The sequence below is a fragment of the Elephas maximus genome, chromosome 25 (genome assembly GCF_024166365.1).
Source record: "Elephas maximus indicus isolate mEleMax1 chromosome 25, mEleMax1 primary haplotype, whole genome shotgun sequence".
Lineage (NCBI taxonomy): Eukaryota > Metazoa > Chordata > Mammalia > Proboscidea > Elephantidae > Elephas > Elephas maximus.
Genome location: NC_064843.1, coordinates 56560255 through 56587578, shown reverse-complemented (window position 1 = coordinate 56587578; position 27324 = coordinate 56560255). Strand labels below are relative to the sequence as shown.

The 27324-nt window shown below is 40.6% G+C and overlaps 1 protein-coding gene across 2 annotated transcripts in view; it reads left to right on the top strand.

Moving 5' to 3' along the window:
• KIF16B (kinesin family member 16B) overlaps window positions 1–27324 on the top strand; it is a 397632-nt gene that overhangs the window by 215598 nt on the left and 154710 nt on the right. For both annotated transcript variants that reach the window (XM_049870024.1, XM_049870023.1), the window contains exons 18-23: window positions 556–609; window positions 2226–3584; window positions 7735–7893; window positions 10140–10236; window positions 11021–11071; window positions 26370–26492. In XM_049870024.1, the coding sequence (XP_049725981.1) occupies window positions 556–609; window positions 2226–3584; window positions 7735–7893; window positions 10140–10236; window positions 11021–11071; window positions 26370–26492 (1843 nt within the window). The remainder of the gene's footprint in view (window positions 1–555; window positions 610–2225; window positions 3585–7734; window positions 7894–10139; window positions 10237–11020; window positions 11072–26369; window positions 26493–27324) is intronic.

The following is a 27324-nucleotide window of genomic DNA, read 5'->3' as shown; positions in this document are numbered from 1 at the left end:
TGGAGTATTTGCTTCAGAAATGATTGGGCAATGTGATATTTATAAAAAGATGTTTCAATTTGTGCATGGCTCCTGGCTTTTAAGTACTTTATTGCTTTTCTCTTGATGTTTCCCGTTAATTTTTTTCTTAACTGATGCCTGTGCTTTCTCTCTCTCCCTCTCTACCTCCCTGGCAGTCTTTTCCCTATGAAAGGACCCATCTGTCTAAGGTAGAGATGCTCCATTTTTATATACTCACATCAGTGTGTAAGCTGGCAGGAGTAGGCATGCTTATCATTTAGAAATCTTATCTAACTCTACCTTTTCGATACAGTGATGTTTTGTTATTTTCCTTTAAGTAAGATGTTTTCTTTTCAGTCTGAATTCAAGCACTCAAAAGCATACCTAATTTCTAATATAGCCATAGAGCAAAGAATACATCATAAAGCTTGCTAATCTATGGTAATTAAAATAATACTTGAAAAACTGATGTTCTTTGCAGTATGTGTGACTCTATATACAGAGAGTGAGAAAAACTCTTTAAGAAAATGACTCATTTTCATTTGCTTTTCTTAGACTTGAATTTGAGAGGCAGCAGCGTGAAGAACTTGAAAAATTAGAGAGTAAAAGGTAAGCCACGTGGAATATGAGTTTTAGTTGTTGGATTCCGGTGTTCGTGTCCTGGCCTGATTTCATCTATGTCTGTGTCAGTACCTCCTTCTTGCCCTCTGTCTGTTAGTTACATGTCTAATGGCTTTAGGTCATTTCTTGGTAGCCGGTTGGTTTGACTTAATGTTTGAATTTTGTTAATAGTTCATCTGTAGATATTTGTGAGAAAGGGGGAACAGTCAGCAGGCAAATTTAATACACCAATTAAATTTAACATACCACATATATACTTCAAAAAATGTGTCTCAAAGGTGTAGCTTCTCTGAACGATATCCTTTGAGTTTTGAAAAAGCCAAAAGAATGACAGATTTCCTTTCTTTTATATTTCTCTGCATTTTAAACATCTTTATTTTTATTGATTGGCCATTTGTACTACCCCTTGTATGACTTGCTCCTTCATATTCTTCACCCACTTTTCTCTTGGAGTATGTGTGTGTTTGTTTAATTGACTTAAGGAGTTCTTTATATGTTACGAATGTAATTCTTTGTTCAATACATACTGTAAATACTGTCTGCTTTTCTTTTTTTCTGTTTTACTTAACAAGCCAAGAAATGGACAAATGATAGATATTGGATTAGGAGCTAAGCCTATAGGCAACCTGCAGACTGGGTATTTATTTTCTAGAAGCTGGAGTTCAGGTGTCACAGATGAATTGGTTTGGTTTCCAGCATCACACCCGATAGATCTTAGGGGGGCCAGGAGCTGGAGGCCACTCACTGATCCGCTTATAGACTTGTGTTCTTGCTTGGGAGGCCATGTTGGCTCTGAAACATTGATTTAGCTCCCAGTAGGCATAATTTGGAGCCCTGGTGGCACAGTGGTTAAGAGCTTGGCTGCTAGGCAGTTGAAATCCACCAACCGCTCCCTGGAAACCCTATGGGAAGCTCTATTCTGTCCTATAGGGTGGCTGTGAGTCAATATCGACTCGACGGCAACATGTTTTTGGTTTGGTTTTTAGGCATAATTTTTACACTTGAGATAGCACATAACATATAATCCCCAGAATTGTGCAGTTGAGTATTCTGATGAAGAGTCTGGTTATTTTCAATGTTATACATCAATAAACTAATATTTTGGGTCATTGGTAAGCACCATTTATCTGTGATTAAATGCTAAATAACATGTAGTTATTTGAGTTGGAACAATGAACTGTCAATTTTCTTGACTTTGATATTTGACCCCCGTGAGATGAGGGCAGCATAAGCATTTTTATTTAATGTCATCTTGTAATGGAACTTCTCCTGAGTTTTAGTCATTAGGTTGAATAAAATTATTCACATTTAAATTTAAATTGAGCATGGTTCTTTCTCTTTGAGCTCAGGGGCTTTTTAAATTATATCATGCATAACACATTATGATTTTAGGCTTATAAAGAAATGATATCAGAGGCTACTTCGGGAGACTAGGCAAATGATACGTTAGACAGTTAAAGAATGAAAAAAATTCCTCTTTTTTATTTTAATGAAGGGTTTGGCTTTATGTTGTGTCTTCATTTTCAGAACATTTCAGTTAAGGGAAAGTTAGAGCAACATTTAAACGCAGTGATCAGATGATCAGTTGGCATTTTGCATTTTAGGAAACTCATAGAAGAAATGGAGGAAAAGCAGAAATCAGACAAGGCTGAACTGGAGCGGATGCAGCAGGAGGTGGAGACGCAGCGTAAGGAGACGGAAATCGTGCAGCGCCAGATCCGCAAGCAGGAGGAGAGCCTCAAACGCCGCAGCTTCCACATCGAGAGCAAGCTGAAGGATCTGCTGGCTGAGAAGGAAAAGTTTGAAGAGGAGAGGCTGAGGGAGCAGCAGGAGATGGAAGTGCAGAAGAAGAAACAAGTGGAGGAGAGCTTTCTCTCTGTCAAGGAAGAACTCCAGTGGCTCCAAGAGCTCAACAACGATGAGAAGGCCGAGAAAATGCAGATATTTCGAGAACTGGACTGGCTCAGAAAGGAAAAAGATGAACAGTATGCCAAGCTCGAACTGGAGAAGAAGAGACTGGAAGAGCAAGAACAGGAGCAGTTCATGCTCGTGGCTCATCTCGAAGAGCAGATCCGAGAGAAGCAGGAGATGATCCACCTGCTGCAGCGAGGCGAGGTCCAGCGTGTGGAGGAGGAGAAGAGAGACCTAGAGGACATCCGGGAGGCCCTCCTGCGGGCCAAGGAAGCACGGGCCGAAGGGGATGATGATGGGGAGGAACTACGACAAGCTCAGTTGCATTTCTTAGAGTTCAAGAGAAGGCAACTAGTCAAGCTAGGGAACTTGGAGAAGGACCTGGTTCATCAGAAAGACCTCCTGAAGAAAGAAGTTGAAGAAGAACAGGAAATCCTGGAGCATTTAAAATGTGAAAATAGAGATGAATCTAGGTTGTTGGGAAAAAATGACGCTAGTGTCCAACATGTCACCCAGATGGCTCAAGATTTAGAGAAAATAAAGCCGGTGGAGCACAGGCTGCAGTATAAAGAACGCCAGCTACGGTACCTCCTGCAAAATCATCTACCAGCTTTGTTGGAAGAAAAGCAGAGAGCATTTGAGATCCTTGAGAGAGGCCCTCTCAGCTTAGATAACACGCTCTATCAAGTAGAAAAAGAAATGGAAGAAAAAGAAGAACAACTTACGCAGTACCAAGCCAACGCGAGCCAGCTGCAAAAGCTGCAAGCCACGTTTGAATTCACTGCCAACATTGCACGTCAGGAAGAGAAAGTGAGGAAAAAGGAAAAGGAGATTCTCGAATCCCGGGAGAAGCAGCAGAGAGAGGCACTGGAGCAGGCAGTGGCCAGCCTGGAGAGGAGGCACTCCGCCTTGCAGAGGCGCTCCACCCTGGGCCTGGAGATGGAAGAGCAGAGGCAGAAGGTCCCCAGTGCGGACAGCAGCAGCAACCTGCAGGCTGGGCTCCCGACCGGCCTGGCACCTGACCAGGAAGCCCTGGGGAAGGACCAGGAGAGGTGAGAGGTGGAAGGGGAAACCATGGCCATGTAGTACGTGCCAAATGGCTGCTTGGTTCCTACTCTTTATGGCGTGTCTCTCACTTTTTTTTTTAAAGTAATTCTTTTAACCTTTACATTCTCTAATGCACAGACAGATACTTATTTTTACCACACCTAATTTTTTTTTTTTTTTTAAGACAAAGACCTCTAAACATTCTTTTATTCCTCCTTAGTATCCTTGTTTTAGAATCTTGGGCCTAAAGTTGGAAGCAACAACAACAAAAAATCACACAAACATAAAGCCCTTATCCATTACCCCACTGACCTATGGAATGTGTATGTTTTAATATTTTGATAAACACAAAAGGTCGAGAAAGCTTCACACCCTGATTCCTTTCTTCCTTCTGCCTTCTCTCCCCAACTCTCCCTCTTCCTTTCCCTCCCCTTCCCTTTCCTTCTCCTTTTTAAATTCTTTCTTCTCTTCCTTTCTTTCTCTTCTTTTTTCCTTCCTTTGTTCCTTCCTTTTCTTACTCCCTGTCCCTCTCCCTCCCTCCCTCTGTCCTCCCTTCCTTCCTCCCTCCCTCGACCATCCTCTCTCCCTCCTCCCATCTATTTCCTCCCCTCTTCCCTGTCCTCCCTCAGCAGTGGCTTCACAGCTTCTCTGTGACAAGCACTTGTTACAATAAAGCATCATCCCTGAGTTTACCGGTTGCATATAGTATACTGATTTCGATACCTGGTAGGGAACTAAAAAAAAAAAAAGAAACTTGTCCCACCTCTATAGATTCTCAATATTTGAGGGGAGGCCTCACAATTGTGTATTTAAAAAGCAAACAAAGGAAACAAGCAAAACTTTCAAATGGTTCTGAACACAATGGTATCTTCCTTTATGATGATTTATATTATCTGATACTATTTTTGGTGTTATGAAAAATAAAACCAGCAAACTAGAACTATTTTCATGGTAAGGAAGGGTATTGGTTCTCTTTCTGTACCTATTCCCTGTCGCCATGCTTACCAGGCAGTAGGTTCTCAAAATGAATAGATGCATGAATTTGAGAGCACTTTTTCTGGTGGCCCTGCAGATGTAATGCCAAAATTCCCAGAAAGGCTGATGTCACTGGTGTGTGAACAGCACCTAGTTTGGGGTCCGGCCATGGAGGTTCGTTCCTGGACCCAGTCCCTTCCGACCTCACTAAGCAGGGTGTTTCTTCTCTGGGACTCTGTCCTCGCCTACAAGAAGTGGGGGGACGAGATCAGGGTGTATGCATTTTCTTTTAGCCCCAGACCCTTGCTTCAGGTGAGATCTTCACCTGAAGCCTGATTGGAGGGCCTCGAACCAGCCTGTCTGCTGTACTTCCCACCCACAGCATCTCCTGAGAAGCTCATGGCCCCTAAGACCCCAGCCTGACATTTGGGCAGAGACAGGGGATCAATTGTTCATGACAAGGCAATACCTACCTACTGTGAGGTGTTGAAGCCTCGTCTGCCGTCTTGCCTGAAGAGGTCAGGAAAACCTTCTTTTCAAATGATCTGCTTGTAGACGGTGGTTTGTATTCACAATCAGTCCCTGGTGATTCCCTGAGGCAAAACAGAGCAACAAAATTACAGTCAAAAACCATAATGTTATGACTTCAGAGAAATAGGTCGGAGGTTTAAGAAAACGATTGCAGGTATGTTATGTAAATGGAACTGCCGGACAAATCTCCAGCCCTAGAAATTTAAAGCAGTGGAGGGCACGCTCTCAATTTGTTCCCTGCAGTGTGCAGAAGATTGCTGCATGAGCTTTTAGCTTTATGTCTCTGGCTTTTGTCAACCGGCTCCACTTCCTGGGCGTTTAGTATTAATACTCCGTAATAGTGGGAGCAGTATTGCCATTTCCACAGAAGTGATTTCCCCATGTCAGCATTCTTCCAGGAGCCCTGCAAAGGAGACTCTTAGCTTAATGTGTTTTGATGGAAAAGTCTTCGCTGAGGCCTGCGTGATTCAGGCTGACAAGCCGCGATCTCTTTGCTCTCATTGCTGTGCGTCTGCCGCTTTCTGTGGGAATGTCTGCTGTGCTTTACTTTCTTCCAGGGTTCTTATGGCTCGGCCAGGGCCCACTTGATTTGCCATTTGGAAAATTCCACAAATATGAAATATTAAATTCAATTCACACGGGACCAGAGTGGACAACAGTGCCCTAAACTTGGCTTTCCTGTTGGCTTCTCAGTGCTTTACGAAGGAGTTTGAATCCACTTTGCTGCCCTTTTCCCACCGCCTGTTCATTGCAGCTGCCCCAATGGCATACATCAGGCAGCTTCTCTACAACTTGAAAAGCCCTCTGTCACCTGAGCAGGAATTCCCTTCCCCGTGTGGGGTCAGAACAGAAGCAGATGGTCGGAGCTTTTTAATAAATAGAGTAGTAGTAGAAATAATATTAGTGATGATGATGAAAAATGATCCTGCACCCAGCCTCTGTGGTAAATGCCCTATGTGCGTTATCATTTACTCTTCAAGTGAAGAGAGTGCCAGCATCCCCAGTTTATCAGTGAGCAGATTGAAGCCTGCAGTGGTTATGCAACAGTGGGAGGACCATGTCACACAGTTAGAAAGTGGAACGTAGCAACTGGAACCTAGGTCTATTTACCCTCCAACTCTTAACCACTTTGCTTTCTTGGCTACTGACCGCACAGCTGCTGCACCTGCTCTTTACAGTGCTGCAACCCTTTCTTGAGTTGCCCAGTTTGTCCCTTGCCACCCATATAAATCCTGCTTGACCTTCAGAGCCCCACTCAAACCCCATTTGCTCTGTCCAGCCTTTTCAACTGCCTCTTCCCTGGACAACCTCAGTAGGCATCTTCTTAATTATAAATGGTGGTAATTACCTACTTCCGTGTGGCTCATTTTCTTTGCCTTCTCTGAGAATGGGTTCATATTGTTCCCTGGTTCTTTGCCCACCATTTGACCCCTTATATCCCACTTTTATGTATATTATCTCCTCCTTCGAAAATATTATGTAGTATGCAAGCTGATGCTCAGCAAGTATTTGCTAATCAGTAGACAGAAGGCTGAGTTAAGCTGGGCAGTGCGTTCTGTGAAGCCCGTGAGTGCTAACTCTCATGACCCCACGATCACATGTCTAGGAGTTAAGAACTTGGCTTTTATTTTCAGGATAGACCAGTCAAGTTGCTGCCGGTGATACCGGGGGGCTGGGCACATCATGGTATATCAGCATCTGAATCTAGAATTTCTGATTTTGGGGGCCGAAGGAACGTAGAGAGACTAATTGACTTTCATTTGATACATGAAGATATCAAGACTCAGATTTAAATAACTTGCCCAGGTTCACATAGTGAGTGACTACAGACCTTAACCAGATCTTACGCTCCCTGAGGCCGAATTTATTTGCAAACTTGGCCATTCTAGCCTGATGGCTCTGGATTTAAGCATGCCTCAGCCGGTAGAAAAAACGGCCTTCCGCTCATTTGACCTCATGTAGATGTATTGTTATTGGAGATACGTGTTTGGTCCCATAGTTCGGGGGTTATTTTAATTTCTGCCGTACTCAACCTGCTTTCCTAGTTCTGTCTTTCCTACTCTGCTCCCCTTTCCCACACCCTCTACCTTAGCCAAAGTGGGTTTCTTGTTTGCTCAGCTTAGCACCTTCATTCATATTGCTTTTGTACCTAGAGAACCTTCCATCATCATTTCCAAAAGTTCAGATTCCCACTGGCCTCTTAAGACTCAGCTTAGAACTGCCTTGACCATGGAGATCCTCCTTGGTTGGTCATTTTAAAAACTCTTCAGAGCATAGATTTCTTTTGTCAAGAAATATTTAGTGAAGTCCCAATATGTGGTCAATAATCAACTGTTCTGTTGAAGCAGGGTTAAGGGGTTCAGCATCCTGTACATCCCCCTCTGAGGACTTCCCTGGAACACACTGGGAATATCTATGGCCTTGATGGTAGAATTCCCTCCAGCCTCTAGACACTTGGAGCTTTGTGGCCTTTTATCACCTCATACTTGTCTTAAACGTATGTGGCACCTTTTCTACTAGAAAGTAAGGCTCTTTGCATGTTGGGTTTTTGTCTGGATTCCCTATGGTTTTTGGAACAATGTCTAACGTAGCAAAGATGCTCGGGAAATACTGTTAACGAATGAATTCATGTGGCTCCTGTCTCTGTAGGTTGGAACATGAAATCCAGCAGCTGAAGCAAAAGATCTGTGATGTTGATGTCATTCAGAAAGAGCATCGTGGGACCCTGGAGGGGCAGGCTTCTTCCTCTGGCTTGCCACTCAGTACTGAGAAGTCTCAGGCTCATCTGGTCCCTGTGATGGATGACAGGTACTCGACATTCCATGGATGCATGCCTGCGTTCATAATGTGATTTAGCGACTCCCTGGTCCCTGTACTGATCAGATTGCATGTGGAGAGATCTACCAAAGCAACAAGTAACGCTTGTGCCCGAAACATGCTTTGTCTTCGTCGGTTGCTGCCCCACTGGTGGTGGGGTGTGCTATCGTTAGAAAGGGAATCAGAGAACTGGGACCTGGATGGCCAGATCCAAGGAGTATTAGTACAAGCTGTTTGTGTGAGAAGATAGAATTAAAAAGTCCAGAGAAATCAGCCCAGCCAGGAAGGAGTGATGCAGCACCATATGGGGAGGAACAAAGAAGTAGAATTAATTGAACTGTACCAAGATAGAGGACCTTGTGCTGACATTTAATTTTATATATAAGTCATTGATTACAGGTAAATGAAATGTGTTATTAAAAACTGTACCAGTATATTCAAAATGATCATAAATAGCATAAAATATATCTGATGTTACTTTGGGGGTATTGTGAATTGTTCCAGAGCTTAGAGCTCCCAGATAAATCAGCTTAATCACTCTTTGGCTAAAAGAAAATGACGATTATTTTCCTCAGCCTGTTCAATGTCACAGGACGTTTTAAATTGGGTAGCCCTGAGCTCTGGGTATTAGGAGATTTAGAGTATTTGGATATCGGAATATAATAAGAATGGCATGAGCCACTGTATCCCTTTAAATCTAGGACTACATCTTCCATATTGCTAGTTTAACACTTAAATAAAGGCCATGTAAATGGCCTTGGCTCAGGTTCGGTTGCACATGGTTTTATTTTTAGTGCTAAAAGGTAAATACTGCAGTTTATTACCTTAAAGCATTCTTCTGCAATATTTTACTTAAAATAGTAATAATCTCTTTACCTAGCATTTTAGAAAATCACCTTTACCTTGGTCACTAGTACAAAAAGTATTTACAGGGTTATGCATATGCTTAGAAAGATGAAGATTTTTTTTTTACTATGCTAAGATTTCAACCTGGAAAAGTTAATTTAAAATAGTTTATCTAATGAGTGTCTGTAGGACTGAGGGCAAGAGGGCCTATAACTCAGTAAGACTTCTCTTTGGGCATACTGAGCTCCTAGAAGGATTTCCAGTGGAACGAAAATTGTCTGGTCTCTGTGGTTCCTCTGGATGGAGTGGCTTAAAGCCAAATCAGCCAGACCAGAGATTGGGCTGAAATCTCCCGTTACGGTGAAGGTTGATGGTTGTGTGTCATCCCACTTCACATATATTCTGTGGGGTATTTTTTTTTTTTTTTCTATCATATATACAGTTGACAGCATCCTCTAAAGGCAGCTGTTTGGGCTTCTACTCTGCCTTGGCCCACTTTGTCAGGCATTTTGGAAAGTAAACCAAATCCGTTGCTGTTGAGTCGACTCTGACTCGTAGCAACCCTTCAAAATGTGATTTCTACCAGCTAGTGCAGATAGTCTAACTGGAGAGACAAGACAGCTGCGGAACGATGCGCAAGACACTGTGTGATCTTAATAACAAAAATCCATCGAGAGTGTGTCCACCTGTCCTTTTTTATCTTCATAAATGACGTTGTTGTTGTTAGGTGCCATTGAGTCAGACTGGTGGTGACCCTGTGTACAACAGAAGGAAACACTGCCTGGTCCTGAGCCATCCTCATAGTCATGGTTATGCCCAAGCCCATTGTTGGAGCCACTGTGTCAGTCCCTCTTGTGGTGGGTCTTCCTCTTTTTCGATGACCCTCTACTTTATCCAGCATGATGACCTTCTCCAGGGACTGATCCCTCCTGATAACATGTTCAGAGTATGTGAGACGTATGCAGTGAAAAATAATTATTGCCGTTTTCTGTTTGAGAAGACTGAGGCTCACCAAGTGAAGTGTTTGCTATCAGAGTAAGGCTTGAGACCACAGAGCCTTGTGAAGCCAGCATCTGTGAGTCCCCCTACCCTGCCATGGGGGCTCCACTAAGAATGTCTCGAAAAGATTTGCACGAGATAACTTAGTCTCCTTTCCATTCCCAAGATTCTGTCATCCGTCAGGTTCTTTCTGGTTTGGGAAAACCCAGATAGATAGCAAACATACGTTGTTAGGTTTCTTAGGAGAAAAATGTTCAAGGTCCCGACGTGGTATTAGTGTTTGGCATTTTGAATGAAAAAGGCTTCTGTTATGAAGGCATGATAGAGAAAGGAGCTCAGAATGTTCCAGGTGGTTAAAAGTGTTCAAAGGGCCCTGTCTCCGTTGTTTCAAGGATCAATGCATACATCGAAGAAGAAGTCCAAAGACGTCTTCAGGGTTTGCATCGTGTGATTGGCAGTGACAGCAGTGTGTCAGCAGAAGTGATGAAGGTGAGCTGAAGGAGTGAAGTCATATGGTCATTCCTTCTCAAGATGACCTTTAAAATAAGTTAGTGGTGGTGGTGGTAAGGTGGTTCTAAGTGAGAAAGTTCAGGTGCTACACTGAAATACAGATTGAATATGGAACATTCTAGATATAAGTAATTAAATACTGCTCAGGTGGAGTTTAACAGTTTGTAAATAAGTATTAATTCGAGAGTAACTATTTTTGTTAAAATTTTAGACTATTATGAGAGTTGCTAAGGAAATACAAGCCTCCTACAGTGCCGTAGTTACTTTCCTTGATTTATAAAAATTCTACATGTAATATTTTTCCATTCTATCCTAAAACACAACTCCCCATTTTCATAAAGCATTTAATTTACTTTGTAAATTACCTGAAGTGGAAATACACATTTTACCTTTGAGAAAATGTATATTTGTGACAAGTTGATTTTTTAATCAACAAAGACATTTCATTTCTGTCCTGCATATTAAAGATTATCCTAAGGAAATCTTGCTTTAAAATATATATATTTTTTAAGAATTTTAAAATTAGAAATAAATGGTTCAGTTCTTTTACAAGTAGGTGATTAATAGAGTCATGTTTACCTAGGGAGTATAAATTCTATAGAAGGGTGTCATTGTTGAATGGCAAGCGTGTTTCCTTAGAATTTTGTCCTCATAAATATTTGTGAACAAATCACTTCTTTTTCCTCATAAATATTTGTGAACAAATCACTTCTTTTTGAAAATATTATAATTTAATATAGAGAGCTTTTTATTTTCTTTTCAGGATAAAGAGAAACATCACAATGGCACCATTCAACGTAAGCTAAAATATGAGGTAGGTAATGATTTTTCAGATTGATAGTGTCGTCTTAAATTAATGGCATGCTCGTGTGATTAAATTTTCTTAATGTTTAGTTGCATGATTAGAATTTTGAAGTCCCAGTGAGATTAATGGCTAATAGTGAAAGCCAGCTATTATATAGACTTAAAATTAAATGGAATCTTGCAGGTCGAAAAGTGCTTTGACTTTATTTGAGTGGCGTCTGGCTGTGGTGGAAGCCCTTTGCCCAGTATTTCATTTGTAACAGTATCCTTTCCCTTGGTCTCTATTTAAAAGGCAGAATTCTATAATCAGAACCAGATACGGCATTTGGAACTGAAACGGAGTGCTTCTCTATATTTGAAAAACCCTGTTCCTTTTATAGACTGTGAGCAGGGGCTAGTACAAAGGAAATAACCTTGACTGATTAACTTATTTTTCTGGTAAATTGTCAAACCAAAGTTTATCTGGGCATATGATTCGTAAGATTTTGCTTGTATTTTCCTTTGCTAAGAGGCATGTCCTTCCATACATTCCTAAATTTAAAAGAAAAAAACAAATCTCATACTAGATGGTAGAAGTCTTATAGATGGTGCCCATACAATATTGAAGAGAGAACAGAAGAGTAGGTGTTCCACAGGCCATCCTCCCCTCTGCTAATCACTTAGTAATGATACTGTGTTCCTTCTGGATTCCATCTCCTTAGAAGACAACCTTGTAACAAGCAGGGCATTGCCTTTCATTTATGTGTGTCCATAATGCCTGGCACATAGCAGGCGTACATCAAACCTTTCATGGTGATGGTTTGTGGATAAGAATGATGGCAATCCAAGCAGGACAGACAGAATTAAGGATTCCCATGAAACAAGCCAAAAGGACAGAAACACATGGTCTGCGTTGGAATACTTATGAATTTCTTGCCATCTGATTTTCATAAGTGTACCTTTCAGGAGTATTCTGACTCATGGCATGTACTTATTTTCATGACTAAATTTGACCTTTTAAAAATTGAATCAAAGATCTTAGGATTCATGGAAGTGAAATATTAGGCTAAGAGATGGATACTTGGATCGATACCATACAATGTATACCTATCAAAATATTCACCAGTTTACAGGGTATATAATATGGAAATTGATCTTCTAAATGTGAATTGGATCATCTGTTCTAATTTTTATTATTCTTTTATCATATATCAATCAATACAAATGGCTCAGGCTTTCTATTTAACATCTGAATCAATCTACAAAATGAAACCAGTGACCACAGGAATCATCATATACAAAAGAGTCAGAAAAAGTGATCCCACATCCCCATTTCAACTTTTTTTGACATCTTGAACAGAAAAGGAAGCCTTGGCTGGCATGGTATCTTGCACCGCTTCTGTCCAAAGATGCCACTGTCATTCCCAGCATCATTAGAGGGGAGAGGAGGGAAGTGGATCAGAGCACCCACTGGAGTATTCCCATAACATGGAACACCTCAAGCCCTAAGCCTTTCTCCTCAGCATCTTGAGAGAGAGCCCATCAGCAGAGATCTGTCTTTGGTCCAAAAGGTGTTACAGGGCAGTAATTGCAAATATAGTTATCACAAGCATGCCTGCAATTTCAAGCCAAAATTTTGTAATCCATCTCAAATCTCTTTAGCTTGTTTAAAGAAAGCAACACCAGCAATGCAGAATATTTTCAGGATAAATCAGAAAGTTCAGTAAGCTGATGACTCATAGAGCAGCTGGAGGAGTGAGTACAGCTGGACTTTGCTGCAACACACTTCCCAAGAAGTGTCTGTAAATAGCAGAAATACACAGACCAGGCAGAGCAGGGTACTTTGCTTTGTTCTCTCTGACAGTATTTCTAGGGAGGAGGGTGCATCTGACAGTGTTCCTCTGAGAGCCCCAACTTTGGTGTTTCATAGTGAGCAGCAAGCTGAGAAAGAGGTAGCTGCCAAAGAAAAAAATTAGCTCCCCAGAAAACCCCTTGCCATTGAGTTGATTCCAACTCATAGTGACCCTATAGCACTTGTAAACATCAGGTCAGAAGTAAGCAATGGATTGGAGTGTTTTTACTCCAAGTTCTCAGACCTTTGTAAAGATACCAGTCATCACCTGCTACAGGCTGGCACAAAGGTGATCCAGATCCACCAAGCCAGGCATGTGGGCAGCCTGTGTGACCCAAGTGGGCTGACCTCCCGTGTAACAGCCATCATCAGAAATCTGCCATTTCTGAAACACTCATCATTGGACGTGCCCTTGAAGTGACACCTGGCATCATCAGACTCTCATTCTTTTCCTGAAGCTCAAGTTGGCAGCAGCCACAGTGAAGAGGCAGGGGACTGAGGCCAACAGAGAGTAGCATGCCCTACACAGTTCCTGCCTTCACAGCTGCAGGTTTACCAGGTTCCTTGCCACCCTCAGTGTCCTGGCTTGAATATGAAGATGCTAGAAATAGCTCTGCATTTAAGCAGACTGAATGCTGGAACTTCAAGAGCACTCTTTAAAAGACCTTCTTGAACATGTTGCTTGTTCTCTACTAGAACTTTTGAGTGGCATGAATGAAGTCAAAGGTGTTTACTGGTTTGCTTTTGCTAACTGCACAGAACCTGACTCCCAGCCGGTATGTTTGCTCCTGCTTCATTCAACTTTATTTGCTATGGGTCTGTCAGATAATCACCCTGGCTCAATGGGCATTTTTCATGCTCCCCCTCTCTGGACTAAAGGAGATTGAAACCAGCTTTGGCGGACAGAGTGTTCGATTCCTGGGCCCTTTAGAGGGTCTCTTGTTCACTGTATTCTGTTACCACAAAACATTTCTCAACAGATATACTGAGACCTCCTGTGTGTCTTGAGGCTGCTTCCTGCACTTAATCCTTTGCTCAAGCAAGATCTGGTTCAGCTTTCTCTTGATTGGAAAACAGAAATCTCTGATTTAGTTTTGGGAAACAGAGTTGGACTGTCATCCAAATTCCAGAATACCTTGGTCAACATGATTTACTTTCTTCATGAAAATATGAAAATCAACATCCCCTCACTGGCAGAGGTTCAGTTATTGCTCTACACAGCAATAACTCCAGCCAAGGTCATTCCCAGTCAGCCAAGGCCATTCCCAGTTGGCCAAGGCCATTCCCAGTTACTAGTCCTTCTGAACACCCACATAGCACTTGTGCAGAACGATAGCCTTTTTCATCCTCATACTAAACCTTTAAACCTGTCTTCTCCACCTGCACAATTTGATGTGATCAAATGCCATGCTTTAAGTGAATTCAGGTGTGTTGCAGACAAGAAAAGTTTATTAACAATAGAACTTGTCTTCTTACAAAAACTCAGACTTGAATCTGACTCAAGAAATAGTCCTCTGAATACTCTCAAGAGGCTAAAAATGCACAATTGTTCACCACCTGATTGTGCCTTTCAGGGATGTCTGGAGATTAACCTCAAATTCAGAAGATGAGGCTCTTTGCCTCATCTCACATTTGGCAAGAATCTAGGAAGGAGACTTAAAAATGCACAACATGTTTTAGTAATATTTTATTGTGTTTTCAGTAAAGGTTTACACAGAAGCTTGGATTCCCATCCAACAAGTTCTATACAAACTGTTCAGTGACATCAGTTAATTCTTCCCAATGTATGAACATTCTCAATATTTTTGTTCTGGTTTTTCTGTTCCCATTAATCTCATTTCCTTGCCACCTTATATTTTCTTTTTTTTTTAAGGTAATTGTTGACCATTAGGTCTCATGTAGATGATTTTTTAAAGGAACACAGTACTCAGGACTGATATTCTTTATTTTGTGAGCCAATTTGTTCTTAGCTGAAAGGTGATTTTGGGCTACTTTAGGTTCAAGGTTTAAAGAAGCTCTCAGGGTTATAGTCTTGTGAGTCCTCCAGTCCCAACCAGTCCAGTAAGTCTTTTTTTGTTTCTGTCTTTTTAAGGAATTTGAGGTTCTCTTACATATTTTTCTCCCATTCTATCAGGGTCCATCTATTGTGTTCCAGATCAGAATAGTCAGTATTATTAGCCAGGCACCATCTAGTTCTTCTGATTTCTGGGTAGATGAGGCAGTGGTTCATGAGACTATTAGTCCTATAGACTAGTTTCTTATTTGAATCTTTGGTTTCCTTCTTTCTCTTTGCTTCAGGTGAGTAGAGACCAAGAGTTGTATCTTAGAGGGCTGCTCACAATCTTTTAAGACCCCGGACACTACTCACCAAACTAGAACGTAGGACATAAACTTTAGGAACTATATTACACCAGTTTGACCAAGATGTCCCGTAAGACTATGGTCATAATCTCTGAAAACCAGGAAACCAATCCTGCAAGGTGTTTGGTTATGCCTAAGAGGTATCCATAACTGTGCCCCATGTGCTTTATTATGTATATGAATATATGTGCATGTAGTTACATACGTGCATATACATTTGCAAACACCTGTGTATCAGTGGTTAAGCATTCGGCTGCTAACCAAAAGGTCGGCAGTTTGAATCTAGCAACAGATCCTTGGAAACCCTATGGGGCAGCTCTACACTGTCCTATAGGGTCGCTATGAATCGGAATCTACTCAATGGCAATGGGTATGTATGTGTGTGTGTCTCTCTCTCTCTCTATATAGAGAGAGACACACACATATACACACCTATGCACAAATATGGCTACATGCATACATATATACCTGCACATATATTTTTTGGTGGCATAGTGGTTAAGTGCTACGCCTGCTAACCGAAAGGTCTGCAGTTCGAATCCGCCAGGCGCTCCCTGGAAACTCTATGGGGCAGTTCTGCTGTGTCCTGTAGGGTCCTGTGAGTCGGAATTAACTCGAAGGCACTGGGTTTGGTTTGGTTTTTGGATATTTTTTGGTGGTTGTTGCTTTTATTGCAAAATTGTATATGCCATAGCAATTACCAGAAGGTCCTTTTTTCTTGTGTTCATATTAGTGACATCTTTTACCTTCGTCAAGTGGTGCACACTTCACCCTCATTGGTTGTTGCCTTTCCCATCAGCAAAAATAACGAGTGCCTATTACCTAGAGAGTTGATTGCCCTTCCCCTCCCTGTAACCACTGATGTACATTAGCTTCTGTATATTTCCCTGTTCATGTCATTTCATAAAAGTGAGAACATGTAATATTTGTTCTTTGAGATTGACTTATTTCGCTCAACATAATGTCCTCCAGGTTCATTCATGTTCCAAGATGTTTGGGACTCATTTTTCTTTATTGCTGAGCAGTATTTCATTGTATAGTATAGCACACTTACCCATTCATCTGTTGATGGGCACTTGGTGTTTCCATCTTTTTGCTATTGTGAATAGTGCTGCTGTGACCATAGGTGTGCATATGTCTGTTTGTGTCACTTCTGTTAGATCCCTAGAGTATTATACCTAGGAGTGGAATCCCTGGGTCATATGGCAGCTCTACCTCTAGTATGTTGAGGAACTAAAATGTCAGTACCATTTTGTATTCCCACCAGCAATGGATGAGGATTCTAAATTACATATTTTTTGAGATCTTTAATAAAATGAACATTTTGAAAACAGCCAAAGAGACATGATTATATTAGACCTACAGACCTTTAAAATTGAAAATATAAATATTTTAAATATCTACAATAAAGTAAAACAGCTGTTAGCAAAGCACAGATCAAATGTCTTCATCACCATGTTGCTTCATTTTCTTGAAACTCATGCTCATAAGTTTGAGTCCACCCATTATTTGTGAGGCAGTTAAAGCCTTTCTGATTGTGTTTGGCTTCAGTGTCGATTTATGGTACAGTGACTTGGAATCTATCTGTGCCTGCTGGATTCCTGTGGGCTAATTTGTGCTGCCTGAAAAAGTGCCCAGGTTGGCAGTGACCTTCATTGACATCTTCTGTTCTAGCCGTGATTAGGACAGCTATGTAGTAGAGCCCGTTAGTGATGCAGCAAGCTTCCTGTGAGGACCCAGGGATTTAGAATGTCCTTCTATCACAATGATAGGAGGCATCAAGATGGTGACAAAAAGACGGTTCCTTTTTCCTCAGCTAATTGCCTTTTTCTTCCTCCCTTCATGGTTTTTGACTGTTTCTCTCCCCCACCCCACCATTCCACGTCTTTCTCTGAGCTTTTATATTTCTATTCCAGAGGGGCTCTTCTTCATTGTCAAGTCTAACTTTTCTAATGGCTTCTTTTTGCTGCCTTGTCAAATATATGGTCCCCTTATAAGGCCCTCAGCACTTTTCACTGGCTATCCTCCCCCTTGTCTCTCAGCCCACCCATTACTCATACCGCTGGCCAAGATATTCCTCTAGCCTAACCCATCCAATCTGGTGGCCTCCCAGCTGAGGCGAGTGAGTTCCTGCCCACATTTGCCTTGCCTGTGTCTTCTGTCTACAGGAAGTACCATCCAGTAGTCAGCTTCATTCCTCTGCTAGCAGCTTAAGACATGGATGTGCATGCCCTATTAAACTCCGTGTCTCTGAATGAAGGAAACATACCTCCTTATTGCTCCACCTTCTCCTATTTCCAGCCGTGATCATGCTTATGTCAAGGAGCTACTCATTGAATGTCACACAGGATTGAGTCAACTATCCCATTAAGCCATTCATTTTAGCTCTGGCACAGAGAGGTCATTTGCTAGTCTGGTGAAATCTCTGGATAGTGTACAATGTAAGCATTCTAGCCAGCTGTTCATTTCTCTTTCTAAGCAATGACAGGGACAGTGTCAAGGCTTAACATATCCAGAAACTTACCATCTCCATTTGCCCAGGAATTGTGTATCTTCCCCCCGTTTCCACTTTAAAGCTAACAGCAAGCTACTTGTTCTGTGTTTTCTTCATTAAGTTCTGGGATAGTGAACAGAAGATGGAGAAAGGCAGGAAACTGGAAAATAGATTATGATCCACAGTATGGTGGCACCAGCCTTGTTTGGTTTAACCCAGTGGAGGCTTTTTGTTTTTTTTTTTGAGGCAATTAAATTCAAATGTGTTCAGATGCAGCATGTGCTGGTCACTTCCAAAGTCACCCACACCTCCCCCCCACCCCCCGTTGACGTACACGTGAAGGCATTTGAGTCTGTGATCCTCAGCATTAACGTTGTCACGTTCTTGACTAGTAGGTGTTCGGTCATGAAAAAATATTCTAAAATATACCATGGTAGTCTTCTGGTATCTGATCAATAATCTTCTAATTTATTTTCATTTTATTCAGCTAGTATATTTTACATTATTACCTTTTTTTTTTTTCAGTTGTGCCATTCACTAATTTTTTTTTTTTTATGTTATCCTTGGTAAGAAAAATAGAATTAAGGATCATGAAGAACAGAGAGCAAAATGAAAGATGACAGCAGATGAATGCCGTAGTTGGGAAAAGGCAGCAATTCACAACTAGTACATAATTTCAACAAAGAGTGATAAAAATATTAAATAGACAAACTTGCTAGTTCTCAGGGGTAAAAAAAAGCATAATTCTACTATGTTATAAATCCTGGCCTTTAGTCTTTTATATCGTATGGAGCATGCAGCAAATATTAGTGTCACATAAAAATGGTATTTCTCATGACACTTCTCCAGTCTGCTTTACGATCCAAGTAGCATATAATGAAACTCATGTTCTGATTTCACTACACAATAGAAGCAGCCTATGGCATTCAAATTTTACCTGTCACTTCTCTCACCTGAGCACACTGTTTACCTTTAAATAAAATCCGGATCTCAAATATGAGAGTTTGACTTGCTGTCTGTGAAGTATTAAGGTTCTCATAATACCTGTGGAAGCCAGCAGAATAGGTTTATGCCACTGTCCACTGAGGCATTAGCCTTAGCCAGCCTCCCTCCACACCCACTGGCTCGTTCTCCGGTTCTAAACCCATGACACTACTGTAGTGGAACAATTATAAAAGTCTAGGTGTCCAACCTGTGTAACATTGTCTCAGTTGTAATCAGGTTTTGAATCAAAAGAACGTAAGTACGTACATAGTTTGTTATATGGCATTTAGCAGTGTTGTAATAGAGGCATGAACATTTGCCTTGTGGGACTTATTGATTCATTCTAGATAATACCTCTTTGAGCACTTTTGAAATAGTGATTTCGTCTGGATTTGATTAAAATCCGTTTTGCTCACAGCTGCATGTTTTTGCAGACTCGTGTTTCGCAGGGTGAATTTATTTAGTCTTTGTTGAAAAACATTTCAAAACAGTTTGTCTCCTCATTTCTTATTGCTGAAAAAAATGTGTGTGCATCCCCTCGGAGGAGAACACTTAAGGCTTACAGAACAAGTAATTACGGTAATTCTAGTTCCATGCTTTACTCCAGGTGATGTAGAGCTTTGTTTGATAAATAGACAAGAGCCTCTTTTATTAATGCTTCTTTGATGGTCAAACAGCTCACTGTCTTATAAGGTCTTTTGTTAATTTAGTTACACATTTTCAGTAAGCATCTTGTATGAATTTTATTCCTTAAAATATCTGTTGTCATGGATGTTATAGCAGTCAGCTGTTGCCGAATAACAAACAGCGTCCAACATCTCAGTGACATTCAAAAAAAAAAAGGAAAAGCTTTTATTGCTCTCTAATGGTTTGCAAGTAGGTTGAAACGGCTCTGCTCTGTAGAAGCATACCTGCCCCCCCTTCTCCTCCTGGACTTCAGAATCAGAACTCAGCAGCGTTTGAATCATAGCAAGGACTTGGCATACATCACTGAGTGAAAATGTGTGGCAATTTTTTTGTCATGGTTAACCAAAGAGATTGTAGAACTAGAAGGGAGAACACCTGATTTTCCTTCCTAAGGGCCTTAAAGCATCTGTATCCATGTTTGGTGAAGAGAACCACATAGCAGTTGTTGCCATGGAATCAGTTAGTCCACAAAAGAAAGAAAAAAAAACAAGCCCACTGCCTTTGAGTCAATTCTGACTCATAACAGCCCTGTATGACAGAGTAGAACTGCTCCATAAGATTTCCAAGGAGCCGCTGGTGGATTTGAATGGCCGCCCTTTTGGTTAGCAGCCAAACTCTTAACCACTGTGCCACCAGGTCTCCCAATTAGTCACAGTAGACCAAAAATTTAGTCTCCTTTAAATCAGCTGTTTAATTATGGGTTGTCCAGAGATGAGGACCTCTAAAGGCACTAACTAGTCTTTCATGATCTAGGGAAAGGTGGTGATATTTTTAGTAATTCCAAGTTTGAACGTTCATCACATATCCACTATCTCCCATCCTTGGAACAGTGTTGGTCAGCTCGGATCCATGTGGGAGAAGTCATTTCTTTCAGTAAGAATCATGGATTGGCAATGTCCTGCTAACCTTTTACCCTAAGACCACTAAGCTCAAGGGATTCTCCAAGCACCTGGGTCCAAATAGTTTGTCAGTTATTTTTTTTCAGGTAGCTTATCCCTGAAAAAACCAAAACCAAACCCGTTGCCATTGAGTTGATTCCAACTCATAGCGACCCTATAGGACAGAGTAGAACTGCCCCCTAGTCCTTCCAGGGAGCACCTGGTGGATTTGAACTGCTGACCTTTTGGTTAGCAGCTGTAGCTCTTAACCACTATGCCACCAGTTTATCCCCAAGGATATATAAAAATAAATGTTCTTTTCTTTGAAAGCCTGTATTTCTTTTTCCTGATGTGAATTTTCTCATTTCTTCCTGTCAGGCTGTTATTAAGCCCTGACCTTGACAGGGACTGTCAGGGTGTGTTGAAGCATGTGTGGCCACATGTCTTAGCAAAATGTAGTTCAGTTGTATTTCCTAAGCCTTCAGAGGTAGCATGGAATAAAGACAAGGTCCCTACACTACATAAGTAGACTTCACCTTCTGGAGATGAATATAGACATGTCTTGGCTGTTCACCATACTAATAATTTACACCTGCTCACACAAGTTACCTGTGTTCCGTGTTTCTTATAACATGGTTTGTATTTGAGAATGCAACATTCTCAACATCTCGCCTGCCCCAGTTCCCCATTTTCAAACCTTTGGGACGTAGTAAGTGCTTGATAAATAGTAGCTGTAATTAAAATTGTAATGACATGCGTGGTCGAAAAAGGGCAGTATTAGAACTATGTGCGCTGCTGGAAACGAGAGAGTAATTTTGTTAAATCTGAGAAAACCCAGGTTTACCTGTACTTTCAGAAACAAAGCTTGAATATGAGCTCCAGGGAATTAGATGGCAGTCCTCAGGTCTGACCTTGTCATAGTCAAGCATGTACTGAACTCATCCATCCATTACATAATTAGAGTGCTTAGGGAGAAACGTTCATGACTCCGTTTAGAGTGGGGCCATCCCGAGCTCTCTGTGGTGCCCGATAGTAATCTGAGTGGATGTCAGTGCCACTCCCTGTTAATTTCCATTATTTGTCCCTTTTGAAAGAGATACCACGAGGAGACAGAGAAGTTTCTAATCTGAATATTTAAAATGTAGCCCGTGTTCTGCCTGTTTCTTTTGGCTAAGAACCCAGCTGCAGTGTTTTACCTACAATGGAAAACGGCAGATTTGTTGACACAAGAATATTATTTCATTAAAAGTTATGAGAAAGTATTTCTTTGTATTTTTATTTTAAAAGATGATGCTGATGCTTATTATACACAGAAACAATTCAAGTTACCAATTATGTATTTTTTCTTGACTTTTTATTTGTAAGTAAAACCATTCTGCTGTGCATTTAAAAGTGCCCTGAAATGTCCTCTGCGTTTATCCACACTGGAGCTGCTTCAGAGAGGTGCTTCAAACATGCCACTTTTCATGTTTCTTTACCTCCTATTATGATGTGTAGCCAATGTCGCCTTCCAAATCTAAGATTCTTCTCTGCTGCGTGTAGAGAAACCGACTGAATCCAAAATAAAGAATGCCGTTTAACTTGAAAAGCACCCTAAGTGATGGAATATAGTGTGATACTGTGTACATTTACTTGTCTAGTATAAAATCAAGATACAGCTACTTTCAAAGCAAAAATAAATTTAGGAGGAGCTGGACTGCAGGACTAATGGTCTCCATCAACCACTGCCTCCACCACCTTGAAACCAGAAGAATTAGATGGTGCCCGGCTACCATCATTGAATGCTCTGATCAGGGACCCAATAGACGATTCCTGATTAAAAGGGGAAAAAAAAGTGGAACAGAACTTCAAATTCTTAAAGAATCTAGATTTAATGAACTTGCTGAGGCAGAATGAGCCCCTGAAACTATGACCCTGGCTTGCTCTTCAAACCTTGAATTGAAACTATCCCCTGAAGTCACCTTTAAATGCAGTAACAGTTGAGCCCAAAGAGTAAAGATTGTCACCCTTGAGTATTGTGATTAAAAAAAAAAAAATTATAAAAGACCAAAGAGTCGACAGCTATTTTAAAGCATAAATAAGGAGGTTGGGGGCAGAGAGTGTAAATAAATGAAACAATTGAGCAGAAATGAGAATGCTGACCCAACGTGAAGAATGTCACTGATGTCATGGGTCCTTGTGTCTAGAAACTAGAATAGGAGCAGGTTTTGGTGTGTATATTTTTACCAGAAATAAAACTAAATATTAAAGATAAGTAAATTTAGGAGACATTTATGTTAGTTTTCATTCCTGCCCAACATAAACTTAGTTGAAGAAAATGGCGAGAATCATTCACATTGTACCCTGGGAATTCTACATCTTTCATGACAGACTTTATAAAGTTATTTTTTTTAATTATATTGCAGCAATCATTTGGTGGAAACGCATACTTTCTACCTGTGCATCTGTTTATCTATTGATCTATCCATTTATCTATGCATTTGTATTTTTGGTCAGATGTCATGAGATCTATAGTTGTATTTTATTCAGTTTTACAGTTGTTTATTTCTGTACACTTTTACTAAATATTTTATTAAATCTGTGAGATTATAGTAAACTGTGGCCAAGATGATAGTGGGAACTCTGATAATATTACTAGGCCCAAACAAGCTGAATAAGACAAATATCCTTCCCAGCAAAGGATTCAGTTACAGCACACTGTCTGGACCTGATGCGGGCAGTGGTTCCTGTACCCAGTCTAGGATCACTTACTGAGATACACATGCAGGTACCAGTATGTAAAGGGCTGTCCTAGATTTAGGCAAGCTACATAAACATTATAAGATCTTTTCCCTCCCAGAGAACTATTACCTACTTAATCTATATGACGAATGAAGTTAACAAAAAAAGGCAGAGTTTTTTTCTGTAAAGGATATACGAACCTGAGATTCAAGCAACTTTCTTTTCATTACGGATTAATTTCACAATTATACATTACTGGGAATAGACAACTTTCCAGTCTTAACATGCTCATGTAATAACGAGGCCATCAGTTATAGTCTTAATCACGCTTTGAAATATGACTTATAAAAAAGAGAAAGTTAAGGTAAAATGGAAAAACCAAATCTTTGTTTAAAACTAAAGGTCTTAGAAATTACAAATACTTTGTGAAAGTTGTATTTTATTTTCAGGATTTGGCTGTATGTGTGGCACAGTGTTGGTGCTCATTAAAGGATATCATTGTTTGATTGTATATGGTGGGGGTGCCTTTAGAAAAAGGAATTTGGAAAGTTGAACTTAAGTTTCTGTTGCTTAGCTAGCAGAATATACCTGGGCAGTTTTGACCTCAACCTTCCCTCAGCAAAATTCATGACCTTTAGATAGCAGTGTGCATGCTCACAGTCTTGCTCAGTCCCCCATCACAACTTTCTAATCCCGCTATGCTATATAACCATCAGTTTTTTGGAGTTGGCCTCTAATTGTAACTCCCTCAAATGCGGGATTCTGTCTTGTTCACAGTTGGGTTCCTACCATAGAGTTGGAATTTGATAAATGTCATGCCCGTTTCCATTGAGGAGGAGACTGAGGTGCAGGGAGAGTAAGTCACTCAGAGACCAAGTCCTAGAGCTGAGCCTTAGTTCTGAGTCTTCTCTCTCTTTTGGCATCTCTGAGGTGAACACCAGCTGGAATCCCAAGTCCATTCCATGCGGTTGCTTCAGGAGAGCAGATAATGGTAGAGTTACAGTACCAATGTATTATATTTCTTGATATTCTCATCTATGCATTTTCAAGAACCAATAATACACCTGACCTTGAAACATAAGTAGAGGGATCCTGAAGCAAAATTGTGAAAAGGTAAAATTTGTCTTCCAGGACTTCTCCTTCAGCAAATACTCGTGTGACAACTACGTGACAAAAGTCTAGTAGATAAACTTGAAAGAAACTAATGGTTTGTCAACAAGGTTTTGTGATGTTTAAGAATTTTTTTCTATTACTGTTCATACCTAGTTGAAGGGAGATGATAAGTTACTTTCTTCCTTCCTCCCTTTCCTCCTTCTCATTTCTTAGGACAGCACTTATAACTCTACAGAGACAGCTCCTCACCAAGTCAGCCGCAGTGTTAGCCTTTTGGTCTAATCTGTAGGGAGTGTTCCGGTTCCTCCTAAGGTGGAATGAGTGGATCTTCCCTTCTCAGTTAGTGTTATCGGTTGCTAATTGTTGCTGGAAGTCTCCATAGTAGCATTCCCCTTTTGCTGAGAGGCCGTCCCTAGCTATAACATGATCCTTACTCCACAGCTCCCAACCTGAATCCCACATGCATACACACACACTGCAACAAATCGATTCTCCAAGAGCTATATCAGATATAGATATTATGTTCATTCCTGAAGAGTATAGTTATTAAGTAAGACGTATAAAGACTTAGGGTTTAATCAGCAGAACAAGAACCACATGACTAAGCCAGGGCGCTTGTTGGCAAAAACATTTCTTAACATTAAATGTGCTCTTTGAAAATAAGATCACAAAATTATTTCTCTCCCTTTTCACTTTTAAATAGATGAATATATTCCATGTGTCAGGAAATATCTACATTTAAAGAAGTTTGGCAGTGGACTTTCAGTCCATTGAAGGTCTTTGGTAATCGACATATTAAGAAACCTTCATTTTAAGAAGAATTTCCACTATGGTTTTTGATACCGAGGACAGCTAAATAGAATCGCGCCTTTGTAATAAGCAATTAACGGTTCTTGTCTTGGGTGACCAGCCATGGGGGGGAGGGGAGCAGATTAAGATATTTTAAAACACTTCGGTGATTTCATATCATGCCAAAGCTAGAGTGAAAGCCATAATCTCAAAGAAAGCATGAGCCTTTATGTCTTCCAGAAATCTGAGCCTTCACACACACATGGGTTGTCCATGTTACACCTGGTTGAGGATTCAAGGGTCTACGACCCTTTGTGCCTGGGAGAAAGAGAACTCTTTGTCCACTGTTTTCTTTTTAGTCAAATGAGTGGGTTTCACTGCATAATCATGGACTTTCCCTCGTTTTCAATTCTGTGTATGTTTGACGTGTTTGTTAGCTGGATTTACCTCAGGTGAATGAAATTTTATGATAACGGTGGGTTCTGGATTAGCCTGAGCCAAACCCTGGCTCTAGTGCTTGCCTCAGTCAAGTTACCTAAACTCTCAGTCTTGGCCTCTCATCTGATAAGTAGGGCTGATAATGGTTAATACCTGAGAGGGGAATTGGGAGGTTGAAGTGGAGCACTGCATATAAATGGTTTAACACGGTTCTTGGTATACAGTAACTATTCAACACGTGCCAACTCTAATTATTATTTTTTTATTACTCCTCCCGAAACATGTTTTCTAAAGCTCCAAGTTAGTGCAAACTATACGAATTGTTTAGAGATTTTTCTCTTGTTCTCACTCAAGAAAACTCATTTTGAAGATTCGTTTTTTTTTCATAATGTGTCTTCCTGAAACCCTTCTGGCTTTCCACCATCCAGATCATAAATATTTGTCAGACCATATTGATGATTTTTGATCAAATGGCACCTAAAGAAAATACTTGGGATTTGTTTTAATTGTGATGTAAAGAGCTTTGAACACCAGACTGGCTTATAAAAATGCCTAGAAGTTAAGATGAAGTAAATTTGAATAAAATCTCCAGCTTTTGCAGTTTTATGTTCAGCAGTCTGATAGTCTGTGAAGAAAAAAGTTTGTCAGATGGTCAAGATTTTTCAGACAGGAATCTGGTTTATAGTGATTTTTTTTTAAAGCCAGAATATGTAATCTGCCCCTTTTTTTACTTGTTCTTATAAATGGGAAGGAACTTCAAAGCCAGACAACATTTTGAAGTGCTTTTGCCCTAACTTCTTGGAATGGTATACCTAAAGAATGGTCTTTTGTTGTAAGAGAGACTTAGCATTTTTCTTTCAAAGGAAGCCTTCATTTTTCTAAATAAACTCCACAGATTTGATGTTCTTTTCTCTAGATGAAACACATTTTTTCTCTTCTACCTGAGCAGAGTATTGTCAGTGGAGTGATCTTGGTTTCTCTTTGTTCTCCCTATCTGATGTTCCTTTGATAGCGGATGGTTTCTCGCTCTTTGGGAGCAAAGCCATACGACCTGAAGGACCCAATTAAAATTAGTATTCCACGCTATGTTCTCTGCGGACAAGGAAAGGATGAGCACTTCGAGTTTGAGGTCAAGGTAAGTGTGCCTTCTTTACCTTTCTGGAGAAATGGGTGTTTGATGCTATGGAGTGCCTTCTGTTTAATTTTTTATAAGAAATGATGAAATTACAAGTGAATATCTTGTTTCATAAGACACCAGTCACACCCTTCTTTAATCCCAGTATGTGAAGACCCATAAAAAGTAGTGGTGGTTGGGTAGTTGGGCAGTTCCTACACTTAACCAGCCCATAGGTTGTGTGACCAACCATCTTGGTTTGCTCAGGGCTGAGGGGTTTCCCAGGACATAGAACTTCCAGTGCACACCAGGACAGTTGGTCACCTGCCCATGGGCTCAGACTCAATTCTCTTATCTGTAAAATGGAAATAATATTTATGTCACAGAGATATCAGTACATGTGAAGTGCTGAGTCCAATGGCTAGTATATAATAAACAATGAGTGATAGCTGTTAATATTGTTATTACTGCTGCTGCTGTTGTTTCTATTACTATTAATTCAGAAACTCTCCTAATCTGTTTTAAGCATCGTTTGATTTATACAACTTTGCAGGAAGGGATGTGCACCTGTTTCCTTACGTCATACTTTCCGAAATAATGACTTCACCTTTATTTCTAGTTTATTTCCGTTGACTCATAACACTTCATTAAATGCTACCGGCCACCATCCCCTCCCCAAGGACCTCTTCATGTTCAAGGATAGGTGAGGGCACTGATGTAATGAAGTTCACCAGTGTCACCAGTGTATTAATGCCCGAGAGTATTCTGGGAGGTGGTTTTGTTCAGATAACACCAGATTGGAAATCTAGATGCTGAGTTCTGTAGACTCTGGTTCTCTTGCACTTTGATGAGT